Source organism: Sus scrofa, chromosome 10 (assembly GCF_054392235.1).
Source record: "Sus scrofa isolate SSC_HxYL_T2T_F1_AM1 chromosome 10, Sscrofa_HxYL_maternal_Yorkshire_Landrace_v2.0, whole genome shotgun sequence".
In the NCBI taxonomy this organism is placed as follows: Eukaryota; Metazoa; Chordata; class Mammalia; order Artiodactyla; family Suidae; genus Sus; species Sus scrofa.
In genome coordinates this window covers 53,627,494-53,654,045 of record NC_139392.1, presented here as the reverse complement: position 1 = coordinate 53,654,045, position 26,552 = coordinate 53,627,494, and the positions used below count along the sequence as shown (strand labels likewise).

At 48.1% G+C, this 26,552-nt stretch overlaps 1 protein-coding gene and 3 non-coding genes across 42 annotated transcripts in view; all 4 read left to right on the top strand.

Moving 5' to 3' along the window:
• AOPEP (aminopeptidase O (putative)) overlaps window positions 1-13,685 on the top strand; it is a 396,587-nt gene extending 382,902 nt beyond the window's left edge. For 14 of the 39 annotated variants that reach the window (XR_014817672.1, XR_014817669.1, XR_014817663.1 and 11 more), the window contains 4 exons: window positions 5,012-5,127; window positions 7,645-7,731; window positions 9,602-9,746; window positions 12,950-13,685. Coding sequence is in view for 23 of the 39 variants with exons in the window: in XM_084979726.1 (XP_084835852.1) it covers window positions 5,012-5,127; window positions 7,645-7,731; window positions 9,602-9,632 (234 nt within the window). In the remaining 16 variants the exon portion in view is untranslated. Of the gene's footprint in view, window positions 1-5,011; window positions 5,128-6,221; window positions 6,426-7,074; window positions 7,160-7,644; window positions 7,732-9,601; window positions 10,777-12,949 lie in introns of those variants that run through there. The other 25 variants (XM_084979736.1, XM_084979733.1, XM_084979728.1 and 22 more) reach the window with 5 other exon arrangements.
• On the top strand, window positions 11,552-11,631 carry MIR23B (microRNA mir-23b). Its single transcript, NR_038539.1, has one exon. It is a non-coding gene; the product is annotated as a microRNA mir-23b (primary transcript).
• Window positions 11,786-11,865, top strand: MIR27B (microRNA mir-27b). The gene has a single exon (NR_038536.1). It is a non-coding gene; the product is annotated as a microRNA mir-27b (primary transcript).
• Window positions 12,332-12,411, top strand: MIR24-2 (microRNA mir-24-2). The gene has a single exon (NR_038538.1). It is a non-coding gene; the product is annotated as a microRNA mir-24-2 (primary transcript).
• Window positions 13,686-26,552: the final 12,867 nt, after the last annotated feature.

The window sequence follows — 26,552 nt, the reverse complement described above, 5'->3', positions numbered from 1 at the left end:
AGCACATAAAGTAACTTTTCATTCCCTTTAGTTTAAAAAAAAAAAAAAAAGTTAAGATTGCAGCCCTTGAAGATGAAGGAGCTTGTAAGGTGAGGAAGAAAAGAAGTGTGAAAATCAGAGTACAAGTGTTGGAGATCTTATTTTTTTTTTTTTTTCTTTTTTTTCTTTTTCATTTTTGGCTGCCCCGCAACATACGAAGTTTCCGGGCCAGGGATCAATCTGAGCCACAGTTTCCACCTGCGCCACAGCTGCAGCAATGCTGGATCCTTAACCCACTGTGCCGGTGCTGGGAATCGAACCTGCGACCCAGTGCTCCTAAGATGCTGTCGATCTCGTGCCACAGAGGGAACTCCAAGTGTTGGAAATCTTTATGTGACAACCCTACACCAGCTTGTGCCCTTGTCTTTCGCCATGAGAATGACCAAATGAGACACCCTGAACCATTATAGGTGCTCCTACATGAAATACTTGCTGGAAAAGCTGTCTGTCCTGGAGTGGCTTTGGGGAGGCCTTCCCACACCTAGGCTGCCAGGCAGGTTCCCTCACCAGCAGTAAACCCACTTGAAAGCGAAGTGAAATCTAATTTAAGGACACAAATTGGAGAAGTAGTTTTGTTTATTGCAGCGCTAGACTTATTAACTCACAAAAGCCCTGAGCCTTGGTCTTTCTGTTTACAGATACAAAATGGAAACTCAAAGTGAGGCCTAATGGGCTTCCCAGATTATGCTCCCTGGACAGATTTTTTTTCCCCCTTTCAATAGTAAATTTTTGAAATCAAAAGGACTAAAAAAGAGGAGTGCTTCCTGTCATAAATAGGATGGGTGGCATTCTTCAAAGCATTTTACAGCTTCCAACTGTGCATTGTAATTTCAAAGTCGCTGAAAAGCATTCTGAGTTTTTAAAGTGGTACATTCATTCAGAAACATTTCCCAAGCCCATATTTATGTGCCAGGCATTGAGACAGGGCCTGGAGATAGCCTAGAGGCACCCAGGCTCTGGCTTTCACCAAGCTTGCATTTTGCTCTATGTAAAGACATAGGCACGCAAATCAAGAAACAGTAGTTTCCGGAGTTCCCGTCGTGGCTCAGTGGTTAACGAATCCAACTAGGAACCATGAGGTTGTGGGTTCGATCCCTGGCCTTGCTCAGTGGGTTAAGGATCTGGCATTGCCGTGAGCTGTGGTGTAGGTCACAGACGCGGTTCGGATCTGGTGTTGCTGTCGCTGTGGCGTAGGCTGGTGGCTACAGCTCCAATTCGACCCCTAGCCTGGGAACCTCCATATGCCGTGGGAGCAGTCCCAGAAAAGGCAAAAAAAAAAAGACAAAAAGAAAAAAGAAACAGTAGTTTCAGGGAGTTCCCATAGTGGCTCAGCAGAAACAAATCTGACTACCATCCACGAGGATGCAGGTTCAATCCCTGGCCTCACTCAGTGGGTAAAGAATCCAGTGTTGCCGTGAGCTGTGGTTTAGGTCACAGACGTGGCTCAGATCCCTCATTGCTGTGGCTGTGGTGTAGGCTGGTGGCTACAGCTCCTAATTGACCCCTAGCCTGGAAACTTCCATATTCCTGCAGGTGTGGCCCTAAAAAAGACGAAAAAAGAAAAGAAACAGCAGTTTCAGAGAGCACTGAGCTGGAGAGGATGTAAGACACAGCTCTAGGAGAGTGACCCTCGGGGGAGCAGGCAGGGTTGAGGAATTCTGAGCCCCAAAGTGGACTTTTTGGGACACACTTGCGATTGACTCTCTGGCATCATCAGAAGGTCGAGAGACGGATGGAGCTGTAGTCCACTAGCAGGAGGGAAACCCCCCCCCCCCCCCAGTCCTCACTCAGGGAAAGTAAGTGGGCCACATTTTAGCCGGTAAATCCAGCAGTGGCAAATGGAGAGAATGAGGAAAAACACAAAACAATATATTCCATGTTGGTTGCTGTTATTGTAAAGATCAGAAATGAATTTGGTTGAATGGCTAGAATCTCATTGGCTCTTTATATGTGGTTCATTGGCTCTTTATATGTGTCAAGTTACCTGTTTATAATTTTAAAACACTGAAAAATAACGCACAGGCGTTCCCGTTGTGGCTAGTGGAAACAAATCCAACCAGTAACCACAAAGTTGGAGGTTTGATCCCTGGCCTCACTTCAGTGGGTTAAGGATCTGGCATTGCCATGAACTGTGGCGTAGGTTGCAGATATGGCTTGGATCCCACGCTGCTGTGGCTGTGGTGTAGGCTGGCGGCTACAGCTCCGATTTGACCCCTAGTCTGGGAACCTCCATATGCTGCGGGTGCAGCCCTAAAAAGACAAAATAATAATAATAATGTTTAAACATTCAAAAATAAAGCACAGCTATTTACAGAAGCCACAGGTGCTTTATCAAGCACAGCATTGAATGAGACACCCTGGCTCCAGGCTTCAAGTGACAGAAGCAACACAGGTGATTTCCTTCCTGTGACCTTGGCTGTCTCATGTACTTTGTTGATGGCACAGTGGCTGCCAGAGTCAAGTTTAGGAGTTAGAACTAAGCTGTTTTGTCTTGCCCTAAGCAGTGTCTGCTCAGTCTCTGACTCCATTTACTCTTGAGGCACGAGAGTTCTTCTGTAAGACATGGTTTTCAAACTCCATCTCTGAGAAACCCAAGCCCCCCCCCCCGCCCCGCCCCAAAGGAGAATAGATGCTTTCTGCCAAACTGGTTTAAATTACTTGAAGAACTCATATTTTTTTCCATAATCTGTCTTTATATATACTGGGGTTCCAGATGACATTTTTTTTATAAGACTAGTTGTGTTTAAGGAAACTTGGAAAACCACTTTAGAAAATTAGTCCAGTAGATAATAAGCAGGCTATGGGGGAGCATTCCCATATAAGAATTGGTGTTTCTTTGAAGTAGCTTTATGGAAAACACACTAAAGTTGAAGTTTAAAAAAAAAAAAAAAAAACCTAAAAGAGCAGTGAGAATTATAAAGTGAACACAGGATCTGGGATGTGTAGTGATTTGCACAGGAAAGCCTCAGCCAGGGAGATTGGGGGTGAGCTCGTGGAGCGGCTTCTTTTTCCTAAAGTTCATAGTTGCTCGGCGCCAGATCCTGCACCCACGTGTGGCACCTGGCACTTGTGCTGGCCGGTAACCGAGAGGTGCTCTGTGATGTCAGAGCAGGTTTCCTAGGAGTTCAGTCCACAGAGAAAGGAAAAGAACACCATAGATTTCTGGGCAGGTTAGGCTGAAGCTGGCCTGAGCCAGCTCACAAGGGCCTCCCAGCTCTGCGTTCTCTGCATCATGCTGGTGGATTTGGGGGAGGGGGTTCAACGGTTACCAGCACGTCGTTCAGAAGCCTAAGTCGTGGATTTCTGTTGCAGATCAGGGGTCAGCACACTAGCCAGGCCAGTCAAGCCCACTGCTTGTTTCTGTAAATAACATTTGATCTGAAGAGAGCCATGCGCATGCCCACTCATTTACATATTATCTAGGCTGCTCTTGTGATGTGGCAAATGGGCCAAGAAGCTACAAGTGCTCCCTGTGTCTGGCTCTGGACCTTGCCAACCCCTCTTCTTGAGTTTAATAGGAGCTGGTTCTGGATGCATTAAAATTCTCAGGTTGAAAGAGGTTGAGGGTTTGGGTGGAGGGCCTGGGAGGTTGTCTTTTAGTAATTTTTCTTTCCTGTTTACAGGCGGGAACAGTTAAATGAGAGGGAGCCCCAGCATGTCCAAATTAAGATCATGGTTATGTCGCAGAGGTGCCCACTGGGTCATGGGACTTGTCTCTGAATCTGAGACGTGGTGTGGGAATACTACAGACCCTTCAAGGCAGTGCTGTTTTTCTAGCACTGGTAGAAATGGGAGGAGCCAGCCAGAAGCCGGTCAGCTTGGCTGGACCTCCCTCGCCCTTGGCCCTTACCTTTCTGAGGCCTGACTGCATTGCTGGAATTCAAGGCTAAGGTGTTTGCTGGCTCGAGGCTTTCAGGTGATTCCTTGCATGAATTTGGAGTGATTTTAGGAATCTGAGTCACAGGTGAAAAGTCATTAATTTTTTTTTCTCTCTTGAGACATAAGGGCAGTAAAATAAAATGTGAATATTTAGGTTTTTTCCATTTTTCTTTTTTTCTTTTTTCTTTTTTTTCTTTTTTTTTTTTTTTTTTTTTTTTTTGTCTTTTATCTTTTATCTTTTTAAGGCCGTACCCGTGGCATATGGAGGTTCCCAAGCTAGGGGTAGCAATCGGAGCTGCCGCTGCCAGCCATAGCAACGTGGGATCAGAGCTGTGTCAGTGACCTACACCACAGCTCATGTCATCACTGGATCCTTAACCCACTGAGCAAGGCCAGGGATCAAACCTGCATCGTCATGGATGCTTGTCAGATTCGTTAACCACTGAGCCACTATGGGAACTCGAAAATGTGAATATTTAAAGTGCAAATGTTGAGCTGTCTTGGCATATGTAGACACGTATGAAACGTTGACACCTAAGCAGAGTCAAGAAGTGAGAGAGGCTCAGGCAGGCCTCCTGGGTCCTGGTGCCCCATAGATGTGCACGCTGTCCCTGTTTACTTCTCCCTGGGGAAGCTGAAAGACAAGGTGACCCACCACCTCCATCATAATCAACTAATTAGAAGGTATAGGTAATGAGGTCCTGCCGTAGAGCGCTGGGAACTGTATCTAGTCCCTTGTGATGGAGCATGATGGAGCATAATGTGAGAAAAAGAGTGTATATGTGTACGTGTGATGGGGTCACTTTGCTGTAGAGCGGACATGGACAGAACACTGTAAATCGACTCTCATGGAAAAAATAAAAATCATTTAAATAAAATAAAAAACAAGGAAAAAAAAGTAAAGAAGAGCAGATCTACAGAACAGACAGCTGTCTTCTCAGAGACCTGCCTTTGCTTCTGAATTCTCTGGTTCGGGCTCAGCAGCACCGAGAATGTCGCATTCATCTGTTATCAGCAGAAAGGAAGGAACTTGATACAGGGATGTGGTGACCTCTGTCAGGCAATTTTTTTTTTTCTTTTTTTTTTTTTTAAGTTTCTCGGTGGTCTGGAGAAAGATATTCCATCAGTGCCCACTGTGGACATATGGCTGCAAGAAATCGGGATGCATGTCACATTGCCGCCAGCTTCTCGGGAAGACACCCATGCCAGGTGGTGACAAGTGGCCCTGTGAATCGAGGGTTCTACACAGTTGAGGGAATAAAAAAGATAAGGATTTTCTTTGTTTTTCCAAGACATATGAAGAGGAGTTAAAAACTCTGGGCAAGAGATATCTCTTGGGCACTTCAGTCTCACACAGCATCTCCGTGATGTCTTTTAAACATCCTATCATTGAAATTTTGAAATAGGTTTAATTCTTTTGTAGTGAAAAGGCTTGTTGTTTTTTCAGCTCTTCGTGGGGTGGGGCGAGGGATTGGTCTGTGTTTCCTGGATGCCATGTTAGCTTGCAGGGGTCAGAAGACTAGATCTCTTATTAATCATGACAATAAACTATTGAACAGAGAAGTGGAAAAGCTGACTTCATGTCGGTTGTGAAAGAGCCTCTTTCACTCAAGCCCAGCTCCTGGATCTTCTTCCAGTCATGGCAGGACCAACCCTGCATTTTGCACACAAGCCCCCCCCAAGGGGGCCCTTATCCTACTAGGAAATAGACCCTAATTTATGCTTTGTTATTTCTGACTTTTGTAAATACGATGAAGGGGAGCACAGGGAGAGAAAATGGGAGGCCAGTAAGACCTCCATTTTCACAGGTCTAAAAGATAGAATGTCCCCAAGTTTGTAGAGTGACTAAAAAAACCTGTCATTGTCAAAGGCTTAGTGTGATCAGGGTCACACAGACCTAAGTCATTAGAACACTGTGAAGCTGACAGTTCTATTTGACTCTGCTGAAAGCCGGTACCGCTGTCCCGTGTGCAGTTGTGGGAAGTGAGGCCTCTTCCTGAGGTCCCAGAGCAGGTGGCCGTTCCCCCAGGCTCACAGAGCTCACGGTACATCCTTCAGTACAAGGGTGGGGCTGACTGGTGGCATCTGGTATAGCTAGATTCCCATGAGCTGGGAGAAAAACAAGAAATAGAGGCATCAGGGGGCTCTTGTGGCTCTGCCCAGCCTTCAGCCTTGGGTTCTCCATCCCGAGCACAGGGTCTGGTGGCCCTGATGGCTGTCTCTGGTTGATGCAGTGTCTGAGCTCTGATTGTTCCCTTGCTCTTCTGCTAAGAGTATCTTAGGAGCTCCCCTTTCCCTTGTAGGGTGTTAATTTCCATTGGCAGTCTTGGAAAGAACCTTTTGTTGGAGGTGGAAAGATTTCCCAGACTTGTCTAGCCCAACCTTCTTCTCTTGTGTTGGGGCATCCAAGGCTCTTTGTGCTCCCTTCCGTGTGCCTCTGAAATTCCTTCGTGGATGTAAAGTTTGTTGGCATCCTGTCCTTAGAAGTTCAAAGGGCCCAGCTGCCGGTAAGCAAAGGGCACCACTGCCACAATCCCCGCGTGTCTCCGAGTGCATGTTGCCTAGAGGGAGGATTCTTTCCAAAGGACGTTGCTTTAGTTCATTCCGAATTGGTTGTGTGTAAATCTATTTATAGTAGATGAAAGGAGCGACAGTGGGTAATGATATAATTCACAGGGGCCCCCAGCCAAAATGTTGAAATTGTTTACATTTTACTGTTGCCACAAATGGATCACTGTAAAGGGTCTCCGTCTTTCAAAGGCAATAAAAACAAAGAGCGATGGAGGCTTTTTTAAATGCACGTCATCACTTCCATGTATGGCCGAGGCGGAACGAATAATAAAATAGGAAATGGTGGCCTCCTGACCGGGTATAACCGAGAGGGCTTTGATGCTGTTGAAAATGGCCTGGCCCCGGATTCTGAAACCAAATTTGGGTAGACTCTCCATGTAAAGAATGTGCCCGAAGTGCCTAGAGGTGGGAGTGTGGGGGCAAGAGAAGGCGTCTCATCGGCAGAGGCAGCCAGTGCTGCACCGCAAACTTCCAGATTGTCTCTGGGGTTTGTGGGGGTTGGTTTCCCGGCAAATTCCTGCTGGTTAAGCTTTAGCCAAGTATCTCTTCTCAAGGGTACCCAGCCTTTGCCTTGTCTCTCTGTAGCAGGTTGTGCAGACCTGCAGCGCTCGCACCATCATCGGTGCTCGGCGCCTTCCTTTTGCCGTGGGCAGACACCTCCAGCTCCTCGGTAGGTGCGCTTTGCCTCTCTGGAAGGGGGAGAACAGTGTTTTCCTCCTTTAACTGTGTTTATTGTTATAATCAAGAGCACTGAACAAAATCGGCTATTCCAGGAAATTAAGTAGTGGCAGCTTATAAAGAAAACCTTCATGTGACAGCGCATCACTGCAGGGCGGAGCGCCTGCCTGGCTGGCCGGGGATGTGTGTTTCCTTTCCCTGTTTTGTTTTACATGTTATTTTCTTGCAAAATTGTGTTGAGAAACATCAAAAAACACTGAAATATGCACAGTCTTCCCCTAAAATTGACCATTTGCCCTCCTCATGAGGAATGTTGTTCCTTTCTTCATATAAGAGATGACACTCCATGAAATCTGAAAGTCTCAACAATGTCAGTATATTTCAGAGAGTAACTTTTTCTAACAGGGAAGCTCTGTGTCATTACACATGTTAAGCCAAGGAATGCTGCTCAATGATAACTTTCTCTGTTTTCTGAAGGTTCGCCATCGATGGTGTGAACTTGTCGTTAAGCACAAATACAAAAAAGCGTATGGACATGTGGAAAGGTTCCTTCAAGAGGATCAGGTAAGTTTCATTTTTCAGCGGACAGGGATTCTTTAAATGCTATCACCTGGTCTATGCAGTGCACTTAACACAAGGACCCACGTTGTCGACATCTCTTCCATAGCAAATAGTTAAACATTCTCCAAGGGTTTTAAAGAGTTGCTAGGAGCTTTCCTGTCACACTTCAGAGCTGGTATTTTCCAGACTCTCTCTTGGTATGCCATGACATCACCTCTCTCAGAAGCTGCCTTGGTTGGCCGTGGCCGTGGTCTATTGCCACGAGCCAATGAAGCATGTGCCTCCCTGCATCTTCCAGCCTCAGCTGCATTAGGTCAGGATCATGGCTTAGTGATGCTAGGGTGTGTCTCTGTGTCTCCTGTGGCCCTGACTGAGAGTACATGTGAAGATTAGACTGGGAGAGCCCTGGCTGACTAGAACGGTCTGGTCTGTCCCTGCCACGCCAGGCGGACCCTTGTGCTGGCTTTCCTTCCTGCGAGAACTTTGCTCACTGTTCACCAGGGCAAGTGATCACCTTACACAGAGGCTGCAGGAAGTGTGTGCATATGCGCACTGGCCTGAAGAGGTTGTCCTTGCCGCCTCTGCTGGGCCCAAGTATGTGGGGGTCAACACCCAGCCACGTGGCCCCCAGCGCGGCTGTCCATGGCGGTGCATGTGCCATGGCTTCTGTCGGCTGCAGGAAGTTGGCTGCAGCTCACCCCTGTTGGCATGACCAGCGTGTGCCTCTGAGTGAGCTCTCTGCCGAGCACTGTGGGCTGACAGAGGGGAGCCACGTTTCAGTTGGGGCGGAGAGTGGGGGCGGGGCAAACAAAGGGACTTTTGAGAGGGCCTGAGTATAGGGGGCAGCCAGCAAGCAAGGGCTCGTTCTTCCCACAAAGAAAAATACATGACTTTGTCCCAGGAGAAATGTCACATTTGCACAGTGAGGCAAGAGGTGTTTGGAGACGTGGAGGGGCGTGTGAGGAGGAGATGTAAGAGCCACTTAAGGTCTGTTCTGAAAACCAGAAGTAACTACAGCATATTTGGAACAGCAGTCTTTGCCAAAATGAGGCTTCACCATCAGCTTTTTTCAGGAAAGTCTTTTTGAACCCCTAGCCACCAAAGTTTTCTTTTGCGCTGGCTTTGAGATCCTCCTTTTAATTTGCTCCAGCAGACCGTCATCTGTCACATAACTAAGCTCAGAACAAGAGCGAAGGCGGAACCAAAGGGATCTTTTGGTCTTCCAGAACATAACTGGCTGTTTTTAAAGCTGTAGGGGAACTGCAGATGTGAGTCTTTGCAGCATTGTTTTCGAAACAGAAGAGCCAGTGTTTGCCCCCATGGTGGGGCCGGTTGAGGGAAAGCGGGCAGGCTGGGCTGGAGCCACAGGCATCTTTTCCAGGGCGGCCTTGGCTGCTGGGTGACAGGGTGGTCTTCGTTCCCAGCAGTGCTGAGACACACATCCCTGGGAAGAAGGCCTGTGTCTGTGACATGCACTCGGTACTCACCCTGGGGGCTCCTTTCAGCTGCAGGGCTTTCCACAGGGGAGCTCATGGGAACCTCCCTGACCCTGTCCCTGTCCCCATCCTTGTCCGGAGCATTCCCGTCAGCCATCACTAGGGTAATGCTCGCTCTGTCATTGCTTCACCCACCAGCGTCTCTGACGGAACCGATAGCCCAGTATTTCTTGGGGTTTCTGTGAATATGAGGAAAGAGAAGGGCACTGCAAGCTGCAGGTTCCTAGAGTACGGCTGCTCAATTGTCCAGCTTTCGTAGGGTCTTGGTGACGTCTAGCCCAGCAAGTCTGTGTGGAACGAGCACAGACAGCGCACACAAGTGCGCGGGGACATGCGATTTCTTTTTCCTAAGCTCTCTGGCCTCTGTGCCCCCACAGGCCATGGGCATCTACCTCTACGGGGAGCTGATGGTGAACGAGGACGCCCGGCAGCAGCAACTGGCCCGCAAGTGCTTCGAGCTGAGCAAGGAGCAGATGGATAGATCCTCAGCCGAGGTGGTGGCCGAGATGTTATTTTAAAGAGGTGATTCTCTTTCTTTCCTTTCTCAGTTGCTCGGCTCTGACCGAGATTCCTCTTAGGAGCCAAATAAGTCAGTAAGCCGCACGGCGAGCCAGGAGCCCCGGCAGCAGCGGTCGCGTGCTCCTGGCCGGGGGCAGGTGGCACCGTGTCTGGCCGAGCAGCGAGCAGTGGGAAGGCCCAGGCCGTGCCATGCCCCCCGGCAGAATGCCCTTCTGAGCGCTATTTTGGCCACTTCAGATTTTTCTGTTCGTGGGAACAGAGTTCAAGGGAGAGCATTTCGGGTAGGTTAGACGTGAACGGGAGAGCCCCATGGAAGCGTGACCCCGTCTTCAAGGTGAGGGCTGATGGGGGATGCGCTGTCCACTTGTCCCCGCCTGGCCAGCAATCCTGGCAGGGTGTCCTCCCGCCTCAGGGCCACACACTCCTTGCCACCATGGGTCTTCAGGCGGGCAGCTTCCTTGGTGTTGGAGCAGATTGGAGCAAGGATTCTAAATTATTTAAACTGCCTCCTCTATTAATAAGTAGTCAGTAATAATAATAATATGCTTGGAATTGACCTGTTAGATTACATCCTAACAGTTTTTAACTGTGGATTTCTGCACTTTAAACATAATTTAGCAACGAGTACATAAAGTTTTGTAAGTAGAACTGAGGGGTTATGAGTGTATTTTTTTTCTCTAATAATGCATTTTCACTTCTCTGCCTTTCCATTTTTCTTCAAGGTTTCACATGACATTCTAGGGTATGTCTAATTTCGTGTCCTTTTTTTTAACTTGACATCACATTTCAAGCATTTTTTGTGTCATAGAATCTCTGTAATTTTAATGGGTATTTAATATTTCATATTGTTATTCATAACCTGTTGGACATTTAGTTTGCTTGCAATGTTTTGCTCTTATCAAAAGCATTTATGTATGAAATGTTTAACCGTCGTCTATACCTGAAAGAATGCTAATCACTGAAGAGAGAAAGGTTTTCTGACGTATGATGCTGTTCTTCCAGAAGAGTCAAGGAAACATGTTGGCCAGAAAAAGGAAAGAGTGGAAATATTTGCCACAATTGTACATCTTATAGTGGAACAGCTGTGTGTGGGCTTTCCCAGAGCTCCCCTCGGGCAGCTTCAGATCCTGTTCAAAGCCAGGCCAATTGCAAAAAAAAAAAAATTTGAGCAGTTGCACAGTTATCTTGTTGCCAACCTCATGCAGTGATCAGTATAAATCGTATTTCTCTTTAGATGTCTAATTTCCCAGGGAGTTTGTGTTTCTACAGTGCGGCAGGCTGTGTCTTTGATGTCCCCTGGGTTCCAAGTTGTGGAGAAACCACCGTGGGCCACCCAACTCTGGTGGTGCTTCCTTGTGAATTTTTTGCCCCGAGCAGGCAAAAGAGTAGCCCTGGTCCCCAGTCTGCTCTTCTCCTCACCACCTGTCTGTCCCTGGTCCCTTCTGGATGAGCGCAGGGTCAGGTGCACGCCCGCCTGCCCAGTGAAGGACAGCGATGGGCTGCCCCCTCCCACCCCGAGAGGGGTCCCCACAGACGTCCCAGACGCCGTAGGTTCTGTGCCCCGAGGGGTGAAGGAGGGAGACAGAGCAAGCCAGGTCAGGGCACTTCTCATTTCCTCTCCTGTCACCACACTGGCATCTGGGTGGTCATCCGTGAGACCTCTGATTTTAAAATTGTACCCCTAGGGCCCCACATAAATGACAGAAAGAGAGCTCGCTGGGTAGCCTAGCAGGCCTGGAGGCGGTGTCATCGCCCTGTGTCCGAGGAACCCGCGGCGTGCGATGTGGGCAGCGGCGCTGCCCCGAGTGCTCTGGCTGCTTGGGTTCCTGGCATGCTGATTTGTGACTTAAGATTAAAATCACATTGCCAGGGATTACCACGCAGCCACGACCCTGGCTGCTCCTCCAGAAGCCATAGTTACCCTCTCTCTGCAGTGCGGGGGACAGATGCGTCTCCTAGCTCCTCTCAGGAAGCGGAAGAAGCCACCAGCCGCGGAAGACGCTCACCGGCCCTCTCATTATGCCCAGCCGACGACCTCTCTGACGAGGTGCAGAGCTTAGCTGATTGGTGAACAGTGACTGGTTTCCGCTTTGTTCACAGTGGCTAAGTTCTGCACCTGAAGAGAAGGTGAGATGGGGACAGTTAAGTTGGAGCCGCTGGGGCGGAGGCCGCCACTGAGCGGTCCGCTCGGGGCCGAGCACGGTTCTGGAGGATGAGAGCCCGCCTGGCCCAAGGACGATGCACTCTGTCCTGTTCCGAGCGCAAGGAACAGACCAAAAAAAGTCTACGGGAATATAACTCTGCCAGTTAGACACCTGTCTGAAAGTTCAAAGGCTTTGAATGCTGCAAAAATCATTCTTTTGAAAAATCTCAAACCTAGTGAGTCTCGCAAGTCTGATACAACCTGCGTCGGTGGTCGATGGCGTGTGAGTAGGGCTGGGTGCTTTCCAAGGTGGCTCCGTGCTGTGAGCCCGGGCGGTGAACTCTCTCTTGTGTTTGCAGTCCAGGTCTCTGTGTCTTCTCGGCCGCAGCGGGACGGGGCCGCGCCAGCTCCCAGCGGAGGCACTGCTTCTCCGGGCTGTCGATTGGACCCGCCCTCCGGTGCCTACTGAGCTGATATCAGTTCTCATTTTACACACTGGCTCAGTTCAGCAGGAACAGGAGTCGAGCCCTCGAGCAAAGCCTTCCTGCTTGTAAGTGCCCAGAGGCTCGGGAGCTGGGACTCCAGCCCCACGACGACGGGCCCCCGAGCATCTGCAGCAGAGCCGACGGCCTCGGCGGCCCCTCCGTATGTGTCCTGTGTGGGGGCGTCGGTAGAGTCGTAGAGCTGTGTTGACCCGAGAGGAATGAGCTTCCACCTGTAAAGGCAGGACGCAGTTGGCACCACGCGCTTGACACGGGCAGCACACACCCCTGTTGCAGTGCTGTTGAGCGGTCGCAGAGAGTGCGGGTTTGCAACGGGCTGCCTGTCTAGTATCTGTGCTGAGTGAAGCCCTGGCTTTCATAGCCGAGTGTGAGCAGAGCCAACAGCCTGTGGTCCAGCGGTCAAGCCGGCGCTCGGGGCTGTGAGACGTGCCGGGGTCTCCTCGTGTTCTCGCTCCCCGTCGTCTCTCCAGAGCGGAGAACGCAGGCACACAAAGGTACTCGTTTACAAGAATTCCTCTGTTGCCACCCGGCAGTAAATTTTATTGCTGTTTCCCTTGCAGGAAAGATCACAGTGAGATTCCTTTTCATGCATCTATTGCTAGCCCTGGTGAGAGACCAGGATCGCATTGACCCTGACATCAAAGGAAGGATTATGGGGCTGCTAAAGCCATCAGCCGCTGGCAGTGTGCACATCGTGGGCTGACTTTCCCAGAGGCTCTCCCAGTGGGGCTCGTGTAGAAGGCCTCACAGGGCCGTGGTGGCTTTGTCCCCACCCTGGATGTGCCACCTCTTTGTCCCCACCCTGAACGTGCCACCTCTTTGTCCCCACCCTGGACGTGCCACCTCTTTGTCCCCACCCTGGACGTGCCACCTCTTTGTCCCCACCCTGGACGTGCCACCTCTTTGTCCCCACCTTGGATGTGCCACCTCTTTGTCCCCACCATGGACGCGCCACTTCAGGAACCTGAATCCGAACTGAGTCTCCCCTGTAAGTTCAAGGCTGTTCTTCCACACAAGCGCCGGGAGGCACCTGAGGCCCATGGAAACCTGCCGATCCATCTCCACCCTCCCCTCAGCACACAGATCATTCCCACATTTCCGGAAAGCCCGAGTCCCTGTGTCCCGGGACCTGTGCCTACCAAGCGCTGTCCTCCGCCAGGTCATTTCAGGAAGATTCCGCAGTTACTTTGATTGATATGTCCATCATTTACAGATTTTCTAATATTTTAGGACCTTCTGATAAAAGTGCAGGATAAGATTCCAAGGTGTATTAATAATAAAATGTAATAGATTTGGTTTTTTTGTCTTCTGTTTGCTTCTGAACTTAATACTGTTGTTTTAAAAGGGGGGGAAAGTGTGTAAGAAAAGGATATTCTGCACATTCTGGTGGTGTTTGGTGTTCTTTTCTCACCTTACTAGCTTCAAGGTGGTGGTGATGTCCCCTGGAGGCTGACGGGCCACCTCCTCCTGATGGAGGCACCGCCAAGCACCTCGGGAGTGTGTGGCAACGTCATCTTTCTTTCCCACAAACGTTTGAAGTTTAAAAAGAAAAAAAAGACGGGAACTCGGCTTCCTAGCACTGTCCACAGGGACAAAGGCCCCAGGAGCCGCAGTGGTTGGTGCAGCCCCTTGGTGGCTGAGGCTGAACAGGATGAACAGGCCTGGGGGTGGGGTGGTGGCTCTGCTCACTGGCTCCTGACCTTGCGAATTATAGAACAGGGTCAGTCTAGACTATCATTCTAGAAAGTTTCTTAGAGCTTCGCCCTTTGCCGTTAACGGGTGCTCTGCATATGGCTGTATGTGCTTTGTTTACTATTGGTGGCAGAATAAAAATTTGATTTTAAAATATGAGTAAATGTCAGAATGCTGCCCTCTGTGAAGATGTGGGATAGATGATGCTTTCTCACTCTGGCAGGGATGTGTCTGGTCCTCTGTGAGGCGCCGCAGGAAGGGGCCCGGGGCACAGACCCCACTCAGCACCTCCTGGGGGCGGCAGGCAACCAGCTGGCCTGGCAGTGTGGTTCTGTCTTGTTTTCCCCAAAAGCCGTGTCTTGTTGTCCACAGGAACCGCCGAGGCAGAGCTGTGCTGCCGCACAAATGGTTTCACACGAAAACGGACACCACCTTGTCCTCATGATGGTCCATGGGTCTGAGCATGGGCACAGCCAGCAGGTGGTGCAGTCCTGGAGGGAGGGGCCGTCAGCCCCATGTCATCACCCCACCACCCCGGGGCAAGGGGTGGGGTGGGGTGGTGGTTTGCTTTGTTGCCTTTGGGCTCAGGGCCCCTGCCAGACAGGGTGGGCCTCGTGGTGAGAGAGGGACCTCGTGTCTCCCCCGGCCACCCCGGGTACCCCATCGTCTGAGCTCCCGTGAGTCCTGGGTTGGATCAGGCTGGCCCTCCACACTTCACGAGAGGGCTCGGAGAGCCTGCAGTGGGGGAGCCTGCGACCAGGGCCTGGCAGGGCTACTGGGTTCCAGAGTAGCCAGTGCTCAGTAAGGACACAGGTCTGTGAAACCAGCCCTTTACATCCTTCTGTGATTCGTCTGCTCAGAGGAAAGGTGCACGTGGGTGACAAGCAGGTGACGAGTCGTAGGACTTCGCTGGGCTGTTTTATTAGCACCACCTGAGCACCTCCTGCGGGAAGCCTCTATCCAGGTAGCGGTGTTGGCGGAGGACCCAGGAGCCTCGGGACAGACGCTGGTTGTCTTGGAGAGGCCAGGCTATGGGAGGGTGGTCTGCCCAGGTGGTTCCCGTGTGGGTCTGACCTGCACAGATTCAGCCGTGTCCCCCGGGTCACACCCTAAGTGACAGGCAGGATTAGAACATGTGTCCACCTGGCTCGAGATTCTCCTCCCCACAGCCACCCTCTCATTGTAGATTGTCTCTTCAGTGATAGTCTCAGGGACACCCCGTCTTGTCACTCAGCCAGATGAGGATCCTAACCCAGTTTGCCCTAAGGATGAGCTTAGCTAGAGCCAGCAACTCCTGCTTTGGAAAGCACGAAAACTTGAATTTTTTTTTTTTTTCCTTTTCAGGGCCACGCCTGTGGCATATGGAGGTTCCCAGGCTAGGGGTCGCGTCGGAGCTACTGCTACCAATCTACACCACAGCTACAGCAATGCCAGATCCTAACCGCATCTGTGACCTGCACTGCAGCTCATGGCAACGCCAGATCCTTAACCCACTGAGTGAGGCCAGGGATTGAACCTGCATCCCTGTGGATGAGGGTTGGGTTTGTTACCATTGAGCCGCAGCAGGACCTCTGTAAACTTGAGTTTGAATCTGCTAGTGTTAAGACCCCACAGAGATGTCACCAGGATCTGTCCACCTAGGAGTCTGGTGCTCTTGCTTTCTTCTTGGCACAATTTATGCTCTTCGTTGCTCTGGGATGAAGGAGTGCTGCCCTCCAGGCCGAGCAGTGGGAATGAAATGATAGGAACCTGGTCACCAGTAAGGGGATGCTCCATCGGTGCCATGTCCTGGTGGCAGCCAGGAAGCCCCAGCCCCTGCTGCCTGTCACTTTGGCTTCCTGAAGCTGTGGTGCAGGTCGGGCCTGAAACAGCAGCAGCCTTTCTAGCCAGAGGGGCCGGTCGTTCTGCAGTGAGGTCCCTGGGAGGGGCGGGCTGGCTGTCAGTGTGTGGTGGGCCCAGAACCAGCGGTGGGGAAACTAGGTCTGGTTTGTGGGTTTGTTAAACCAGTGAGAAGAGGCAGTTGTGTTCTCTGAGCGAGTTCAGTGGGAAATGGCCAAGGGACTGTCCTGAGAACAAAGGGTTCTGATGGTGGGGCTCCCTGCCTGGAACGAGCCTGAACCCTGCAGCCAGGCCTTGGCTTCCAGTCTACAGACCTGTCCCCTGGAGGCAGCCCCACCTCTGCCATTAGCCTGGGCGCTGGTCTGGGGGCGCCCCAGGACCCCGGGCAGGACCCGGTGGTGAGGAAGGAAATCAAGAGGAGAGATTCTCTTCTCTCTCTTGGCCTCTGTTTTAGATTGAAGGGTTTCAAAGTACTTACATTTATTGGAGTTTCACATCAAAACACCACACTAATTGTCTCCATCCCAAATAAGGTACAGAGATGTCACGCTAGACAGAACCCAGTGCCCCAGGAGCAGCAACCAGAAATAGCAAAACCCTTTGCTTTACAATGAGGAGAGGGCCTCCAAAAGGCTTCAGAGAGGAGTTCCCATTGTGTCTCAGTGGCTCAAGAGCCCAAAATTCTCCATGAAGACGAGGGTTCAATCCCTGGCCTCACTCAGTGGGTTAAGGATCCGGCATTGCCACGATCTGTGCTGTAGTTCACAGACACGGCAGCTCAGATCCCGCCTTGCTGCCTTGGCTTCCATTCGACCCCTGGCCTGGGAACTTCCATATGCCACTTGTGCAGCCCTAGAAAGAAAAAAGCTTTCAGAGACACGTTTCCAGTGCATTCTGGTTTTGTCGCAACCAGCCTGACCTGTAGAGAGACTGGGCAAAGCCCCTGCGGGCAGGCGGCTTGCACAGGGTTCCCTCACCACAGCCCTCAACAGAGGCTGTGGTTATCCCCTGCAGACTGAAAGCCAAAGCTGAGTGACCCATCCTCAAGGGCCAGTGATTTTAGAGCTTTGTGTTCTAGGCCACCACCTTCTCAATCTAGGGATGGGGCGGGCTGGGCAGGAAAGTGAGGTGTGTAGGAAGGAATTTGCCGTGAACCTCAGCATCGCAGACCCGCCCTGCCCGTGAGCACAGTGTCCCGGCACCTGGCCAAACAGGACTCTGGGTGTCCCAGGGTGGCTTTCCTGGGGCAGCAAGCCCGCCACACCCCCATTCCTGAGAAGTCAGGGAGGAGGCTACAGACCCTGGCACTTTGCCAGCAGGTGACAAGGCTTGGGGGCTAGTTGGTGCCTTGCAGCAGCCCCTCCCCAGAGCCCCTGGGCCTAGACCACCTCAGGGTACAGGAAGAGGGTGAGGGGCCTTCTGGGCAGGGCCCAGCCGTGACAAAGTTTCTGTGACAAAAAAGCCAGGACAGTGGTGAGCCCAAGCCTAGACCTCCTGAAGGACCCTTAGGCCAAGCTGGGTGCTGGGGGCCTTGGGGTCTAAATGGTGGCTTGAACCTCCCAGGGCAGTGCCCCAAGGCCAGACTCATTGAAGAAGGCCCTGAACAACCCCCCCACCAGGCCTCTGTCCCTGTAGAACAATGACCTCGCCCTCCCTGGTCAGGCCCTGGGGGTTTACAAGGTCGAAGGGAGGAGGGGCCATTCATGGAGAGGTTTTATAGATCTTTTCCCACCCTTTGGTGCTGTCTGGGAGATTGATCGGCTAATGAGGTATTTCTGTTCCATGCTGATGACTAGAGGGTGTGAAAAAAGAGGGCGGAGGCCGTCAGCCAAGTCCCAGGGGCGGAAGGGAGCTACCATAAAACTACCAATGTTCCCAAGTCTAGACGGCTGCTTGGAGCCTCTTGCCTGAAGGTGGGTGGGCAATCAGGGTGCCCTGGCATCTAAGCATCCGAGCATAACAAACCTGGCCGTGGTCAGAAGACCAGTCAGAGGCGCCTGCTCCTGGAGGCTGGACCTGGGAAGGGAGGCTGGTGACAGTTCCAGAGACCCAGTGTGTGTTTGGGGATGCGAGTCAGCAGAAATGCAGATAAAGGCCTCTGACGGCAGGTTTCTGTCCACTCCAGACAGCTTCCATAAAACTAATCCCGTCCCTGCCAAGTGTCATTTTGAGATAAAACAAACTCAGGGGTTTGGCTTCTCGCCCCAAGGACTGAAGTGGCTTCAGAGACCCCCGTGAAGCCCCTCCTGTGTCACTGAACCCACCTGGGCCCCCAGCCTTTTCTGGCAGCTTCCACTAAACCACTGCCCATGTGGCTGAGAGGGGCAGGATGCCCACCTTCAGGGCAGAGCTCAACCCTGCAGGGGAGCCTTGCAGCCACTTCCCAGACACCTCCTCTCCTGCTTTGTCAGGGAAGCAGAGGCGACTGGGTGCACGTTGTGGTGTCTGTTTTTTTAAGCTTTCCTTTTTTAGGGGGGTACTTTTAGGCATAGGGAAGTTCCCAGGCTAGAAGTCGAATCAGAGCTGTAGCTGCTGGCGTACATCACAGCCACAGCAACACCAGATCTGAGCTGTGTCTGCAACCTACACCACAGCTCACGGCAACACCAGATCCTTAACCCACTGAGCGAGGCCAGGGATCGAACCTTTGTCCTCATGGATACTAGTCAGATTCATTTCCACTGAGCCACGATGGGAACAACGTTAAGCGTTCCTTCTTTGTGCTCCTGTTGCCTATAATTTCCTCCAGCTCAGGCTTTGGAGCATGGTTCCACCACTGAAAGCCCAGCCCAGAAGGTGTTCTTGTCCATGGGGTGGGGCTGGAGGTGCTAAAACTGCCTGCCATTGGGCCTTAAGTACACTGCCTAGAGCTCCAGGTTCCAGAAAGTTCTTTTTGGCTCTAATAGCCCTCCCTTGCTGCCTGAGATCTGGTGGGACGGGCCTTGGAAGCAGAAAAGCGTATCCTAAGACTGGTGAGGAGACTCTTGGCAAGATTTGAAAGGCAGGAGTGATGCTTCAGGTTTTCACGTTCTGACTGTGAAATTTAAGTTTCCTAAGACTTTGACATCAGTTATGTGTAAGGAAGGAGGCTCAAGAGATTGTGAAACATGGGGATAAATTAGCAATCAGATGGGAGCCAACTTTGGCGTTTGCCAATGGGATGATACTACAGGTACAAGGGTGCAGGTATGTTGGGTTGTAAAGAAAAGACATAACTTGAGGGAAAGGAACTGTTGTTTTATGATTTTATCTGTTTTAATAGATTAAATGATAATGTGGAGGAAAAGAGAACCGCAGAAACTGTGACTTCAGTGCAGCTGGGGGCGGGGAAGCCTTTTGTAGAACAAGAGAGCGATTATTAGTGATCCCAGAAGCTGAGCAGAAAGACTGACATCAGGGAATTTGGTTCCTGGCCCACAAACTGCCCCAACTTGGGTGGGGGGAGCCCCAAGTCCTCAGGCCTCCTTCCTTCTAGGTTGAGGTACCTTTTCTTCTGGAAAACTCACTGTCTGATACCAGAACATGAGTCCGGTCAATAAGCTATAAAAATGCCCCTGTGCTGATGGCAGAGCAGAAGTGCCACTGCAGGCGTCTCCTTTGCAAGTTTCAGTTGCCCCTGGAGGCCCCTTTTCCTTCACAGCATCATTTAACAGTGAGCCTCTCTTGGAACATACAGGTGTGCATCTTCCTTTACTAATTGGTGAGTGCAGCTTCCTCTTGCATTCAACAGGAGCGCAAACGTGAACAGTAAGTAAACAGTAATTTTTTACCTATCTCTTCACCTGGTCCCTCCTCGGAAGCTGTCAGCGTGAGGAGAGCGAAGGTGGAGACTGCGAGGCAGTGCTCCAGCAAACACCTGTCTGCATCCCCGGCTTGTGCACCCACAGGGCAGGCAGAGGGCGCACTGATCTTCCTGGTGACACGTTTCCCGGTTGGAGTACACGGAGAACTGGGCCTCCCTCTTGGTGGCTCTGTTGTCTGAACGTCACACAGCTCGAGAGGTACTGGTCATGGTGTGCTTAGTTCCCTTCGTTCAGATCCCAGCCCCGCTAGATGTCATCTGTGTCATGTTTCTAGGCTTCGGTTTCCTCATCTGTAAACCGTGGACAGCTTTGTTAAGTCGTGAGAGTTAAATGAATGAATTTATGTAAAAGCCTGATAACAGAGACTGGTGTCAACTCTAAAGGTATGGGCTTCCCTTTGATTGTTGGTTTAATTTATTTAACCAGCCTGCTACCAGTGAACCGGTAAGTTGTTTCCAACTGAGCTGCAGTTAAAAACAAAAACAAAAACGAAGCAAAACCGTGGGCATTCTGCATACGCAGGTACCAGTGTATTTGTGGCTGATTTCTAGATTTGCACATGGTGGGATCCTCAGAACCTGAAGCTGGCAGTGGTGGGAGAGGCAGCTCTGAAGAATTGGCTTTTTGTTACTAGATAAAAGGATACATTATTTAAAAAAAATTGTATTTAATGTTTCCTTTGCAATAACATATACGTTAAATTTGCCATTTTAAGGAGTTCCCGTCGTGGCTCAGTGGTTAACAAATCCGACTAGGAACCATGAGGTTGTGGGTTCGATCCCTGGCCTTGCTCAGTGGGTTAAGGATCCAGCGTTGCCATGAGCTGTGGTGTAGGTCACAGATGTGGCTCAGCTCCCAAATTGGTGTGGCTGTGGCGAAGGCCAGTGGCTACAGCTCTGATTAGACCCCTAACCTGGGAACCTCCGAATGCCACAGATGTGGCCCTAGAAAAACCAAAAAAAAAAAAAAAAAAAAAAAAATTACCATTTTAACCATTTTCAAATGTACAGTTCAGGGGCATTGGGCACATTCACATTGTTGGGCAAGGATCAGCACCATTTACCTGTCTCTAGAACTTTTTTTTTAAACCGAAGTATAATTGATTTACAAGGTTGTTTGAATTTCTACTGTACAGCAGCGACTCAGTCATACATATATATATATACATTCTTTTTTATATTCTTTTCCATTATGGTTTGTCTCAAGATATTGACCATAGTTCCCTGTGCTATACAGTAGAATCTTGTTGTTTATCCCTTCCACATGCAATAGTTGGCATGTACTATCCCCAAAGTCCCCATCCTTCCCTCCCCCTCCCGCCTCTTCCCCTTGACAACTGTAAGTCTGTTTTCCATGTCTCTAAGTCTCTTTTTTGTATATAGGTTCATTTGTGTCATGGTTTAGATTCCAGATATAAGTGCTATCATGTGCTATTTGTCTCTCTAACTTCACTTAGTATGAAAATTTCTAGATCCATCCATGTTGCTACAGATGGCATTATCTCAATTCTTTTTTGGCTAATAGTCCATTGTATATATGTACTACATCTTATTTATCCATTCATCTGTCAATGGACATTTAGGTTGTTTCCATGTTGTGGCTATTGCAAATAATGCTACTATGAACATAGGGATGCATGTAATTTTTTTTTTTTTAATTACAGTTTGGTCCAGATAAATACCCAGGAGTGGGATTGCTGGATCATTTGGTAATTCTATTTTTAGTTTTTTGAAGATTCTCCATACTCTTACCAACTTACATTTCCACCAACAGTTGTAGGAGGGTTTCCTTTTCTCCACACCTTGTCCAGCATTTGTTATTTGTAGACTTTTCAATGGTGGCTATTCTAACCGCTGTGAGGTGGTACCTCACTGTAGTTTTGATTTGCATTTCTCTAATAATTAGCAATGTCGGCCATCTTTTCATGGTCCTACAGCCATCTGTGTGTCTTCTTTGGAGAAACGTCTGTGTCTTCTGCCCATTTTTCAATTGGGTTATTTAGTTTTTCGTTGCTGAGTTGTGTGCGCTGTTGTGTATTTTGGAAGTTAGGCCAATGTCAGTAGTTTCTGCTACGCCACGACGGGAACTCCATAAAAAGCTTTTATTATGTTGACATATGTTCCCTCTATACCCACTTTGGTAAGAGTTTTTATTATGACTGGATGTTGAATTTTGTCAAATACGTTTTTCTGCATCTATTGAAGTGATCATGTGGTTTTTGTCTTTGTTGATGGGTTGTCATTGTTGATATGTTGTTGATTGATTTGCACATGTTAAACCATCCTTGTGATTCTGGGATGAATGGAACTTCGTCATCGTGTGTGATTTTTTTTTTTTTTTTTTTTTTGTCTTTTTTGAGGGCCATAACTGCGGCACGTGGAAGTGCCCAGGCTAGGGGTCCAATTGGAGCTGTTTGCCACTGGCCTACACCACAGCCACAGCCACACCAGATCCAAGCTGCATCTGTGACCCACACCACAGCTTATGGAAACGCCGGATCCTCAACCCACTGAGCAAGGCCGGGGATCGAACCTGCAACCCCACGGTTCCTAGTCAGATTCATTTCTGCTGCGCCACGATGGAAACTCCAGACTTTTTTTTTTTTTTTTAATGTAATGCTGGATTCGGTTTGGTAATATTTTGTTGAGAATTTTTACATCTATATTCACCAAAGATATTGGCCTGTAATTTCCTTTTTTGGTGGTATCTTTGGTTTTGGTATGATGGTGGTGGTGATGGTGGCTTTATAGAATGTCTTGAGGCGTGTTCCCTCCTCTGCAGTCTTTTGGAAGAGTTTGAGAAGAGTTGGTAAAAGTTCCTCTTTATATGTTTGGTAGACTTCCCCAGATGGTGAAACCAACTTGTCTTGGACTTTTGTTTGTAGGGACTTTTAAAAATTATAGATTCTCTTTCATGTCTAGTGATTGGTCTGCTGAAATTACCTGTTTCTTCTTGATTCAACTTTGGTGGGCTCTAAGTTTCTAGAAATTTGTCCATTTCTTTAGGTTGTCCAATTTGTCGTTATGTAATTGTTCACAGTATTCTCTTATGGTTTTTTGTATTTCTGTGGTCAGTTGATATTTCTCCTTTTTCATTTCTTATTTATTTGGGTTCTCTCTGTTTTCTTCTTGATGAGCCTGGCTAGAGGTTTGTCAACTTTGTTTACCCTTTCATAGAACCAGCTATTGGTTTTATTCATTTTTTTCTATTTTAATCTCTATTTCATGTATTTCCTTGCTGATCTTTATTATTTCCTTCCTTCTGCTGCTGACTTTAGGTTTTATTTAGTCTGTTTTTTTTTTTAGGGCCACTCCCGCTGGCATATGGAGGTTCCCAGGCTAGGGGTCTAATCGGAGCTGCAGCTGCCAGCCTATGCCACAGCCCCAGCTACGTGGGATCTGAACTGCGTCTGCAACCTACACCACAGCTCATGGCAACACCGGATCCTTAATCCAGTGAACAAAGCCAGGGATTGAAAATGTGTCCTCATGGATCCTAGTTGGGTTCCTTAACCACTGAGCCACAAAGGGAACTCCCCTAGTCTTCTTTTGCTAATTGTTTTAGGTGATAAGTTAGGTTGTTTATATGAGGGGTTTTTTTTTTGTTTAAAGAAGGCCTGTGATGTTGCATCTGATAATCACTTTTCTACATCCCACAGACTTTGTATGGTTGTGTTTTCATTGTCAATTGTCTCAGATATTTTTTAAATTTTCTCTTTGATTTCCTCATTGACCTATTGATTTTTTAGTAGCATGTTGTTTAGTCTCCATGTAATCATTTTTTTTCATTTCTCTTTATGTAATTCATTTCTAGTTTCATGCCACTGTATTTGAAAAAGATGCTTGAAATAATTTCTATACTTATAAATTTGTTGAGGTTTGTATTATGCCCTAGTATGTGGTCAGTCCTGGAGAATGTTCCATGTGCACTTGAAAAGAATATGTATTCTGGAGGGATTTTTTGGATGTAATGTCCTGAAAATATCGACTAAGTTTAACTGTGCTATTGTATTATTTAGGATCTCTCTTGCCTTATTGATTTTCTGTCCAGAAGATAAGAGTGGGATGTTTTAAGTCTCCTACTATTATTGTATTTCCATCAACTTCTCCCTTTAAATCTGTTAGTATTTATGTATTTGGGTGCTCCTATATTAGGTACATATATGTTCATGAAAAAACTTGTGCGTGTATGTAAAATTCTCTTCTTGTATTGATCCTTTTATTATTTGTGTCCTTTTTCATCTTTCTTTATGGCCTTTGTTTTAAAGTCTGTTTCATCTGAGTATTGCGGCCCCTGCTTTCTTGTCACTTCCATTGGCACGAAATTTCTTTTTCCATCCTCTCGCATTCAATCCATGTGTGTCCTTTGCCCTAAAGTGGGTCTCTTGTAGCAGCATAATGTAGGCAATCTTTTTTTTTAAATTTAATTTGCCACTCTGTGTCTTTTAACTGGAGCATTTAGTCCTTTGACATTTAAGGTAATTATTGATATGTATTTATTGTCAGTTTAAACCCTGTCTTCCAGTTGATTTGTGTTTCTTCATTCTTTTTCCTTTTATGATTTTATGATTTATTTTTATTTTTGTGTTTTTATTTTATAATTTATTTTTATTTTTTGTGTCTGCACCTATGGCGTATGGAAGTTCCCAGGTCAGGGACTGAATCCTAGCCACAGCTGCAACCTACACTGCAGCTGCAGCAATGCTGGATCCTTTAACACACTGTGCCAGGCTGGGGATCAAACCCACGCCTCTGCAGCTGCCTGAGCCACTGTTGTTGGATTCTTAAATCACTATGCCATAGCAGGAATTCCTTTTTGTTTTTGTGAATGTATTTTATGTTTCTCTTTTGTGGTTACCTTGTTTTTTAAGTATGTTAACCCCTTTCTATATCTACTTACTTTGATAGTCATATAGGTTTAAACACATGCTAAAAAAAAAGAATATACACTTTCTCAAACACTCCTCCCCAATATTTTATGATTTTGATGTCCTCTTTTACATCTTCATGTTTATCATTTTGCTGTTCCAAATAGCCCTTTTTTAAATTTTTTCTTTTTAATTTATATACTGACTTATTTAAGTGATTTATTTTTCAACTGTGATTTCTTCTTTCCTTTAGCTTCTTGCTTCTTTCCTATTTATAGAATACCTTTCAATATCTCTTTTAGTTTTATTTTAGATATTATCTCTCTAAGTGATAACCCTGTTGGTAGAGTATTTTAGACTACATATTTTTCCTCTTCAAGACTTTGAATATATTTTCTCACTCTGCTCTGGTCTACAGCATTTCTGTAGAGAAATCAGTAATAGCAGTATGGGGGTTCCCTTGTATGTAATTAACTGTTTTTCTCTTGCTGCTTTTAAAATTCTCTCTTTATCTTTTGCCATTTTAATTAAAGAGATCTATGGGATAGTATAAAGCATGCCAATCTATGTGCGGTAAGAATTCTAGAAGAAGAAGAAAGATAAAAGGGGTATGTCTTAGTGTAGTTCTGTCTTGATTCATCTCATTTGGGACCCTCTTTCCTCCCTGTACCCAGATATCTGTTTCCTTCTTTATGTTTGGGAAGTTTTCAGCCAAAACTGAAAACTGTAATTTCTTCAAATACATTTTCAATCCCCTTTTATCTTTCTTCTTCTTCTAGAATTCTTACTGCACATAGATTGGCATGCTTTATACTATCCCAAAGATCTTTCATATTGCTTTAATTTTTTTTTTTAATTTTCATTTGGCTTTCTGTATGCTGTTCTGATTGGGTGATTTCCACTATTCTACCTTCCAAGTCTCTTATTCGTTCCTCTCAATGTCTTTAGCTCAGCTTTCGTCTTGCCACATGAAGTTTCTAATTTTTCTTGGCTCCTCTTTAGTTTCTAGTTCCTTTTCACAGTAATCTGCATTTCTGTTGATAGTCTTCCTTAACTTTTCAGTATTTTCATTATCTCCTTTTCAAACTCAGTGTCTATTAGACTGAAGAGGTCTGTTCCATTGTTCTTTCAGGGAAATTCTCTTGGTCTTTTAACTGGGAGTGGTTCCTCTGCTTCTTCATTTTACTTACTTTTTTTTTTTTTCTTTTTGAGTTTAGGAGAAACAACTATTATGATCTTGGAAGACTATTTATATGCAGAAGCATCCCTACACAGTTTGTATGGGTTTAATATTTTTGGTGCAAGGCCAGTTGTTAGTATGGATTCCTGCCACCTCTTTCCTCAGTGTGTGCTGGCCATAATCCCCTTGATAGGGAGTGTGCAGATGTGGAGGCTCATGGGTGTCTCTCCACTGCCAGGTCCCGAGGCAGTGGAGGGCAGTGCCTCATGGGGACTCCTGTAGCCCATGATAGTAGAGGCAGTGATTGGTGCCTGTTCCTGGATTTCCTTACAGTGGTGGACAACAGATGCTTGAGCCCCGCTCTAAAACCTGAGATGGAGGCAGCTTAAGCCCACCCCTGGGGCCTGTGGTGGCAGCTTATGTGTGCCTTGGAACTCAAGATGGTGGAGGCTCACGTGTACCCCTGGAGATCATGTAGGTGGTGTCTTTTCACCCAAAAGCACATGCGCAGGGAAAGAGGCTCCTATGACAGGTCTCGCCCCCCTTCTCACACAACCCCCAACAATGGTGCCTCGCCTCTATGCCAGACCCAGGCTTCTTCTGCATACACCCTTGGTTGTGGCCACACCATGCTCCACCCCATTCAGGCTGTCTATGTGAAGCCAACCCCCTCCTGTTCCTGCATCTGACTCCTGAAGCCCGAACTTCAGCACCCAGCCCTCACCCACACCAAGGGATATACACGTCTCAGGCTGGGGAGCGCAGGGTGGCAGCACCAACCA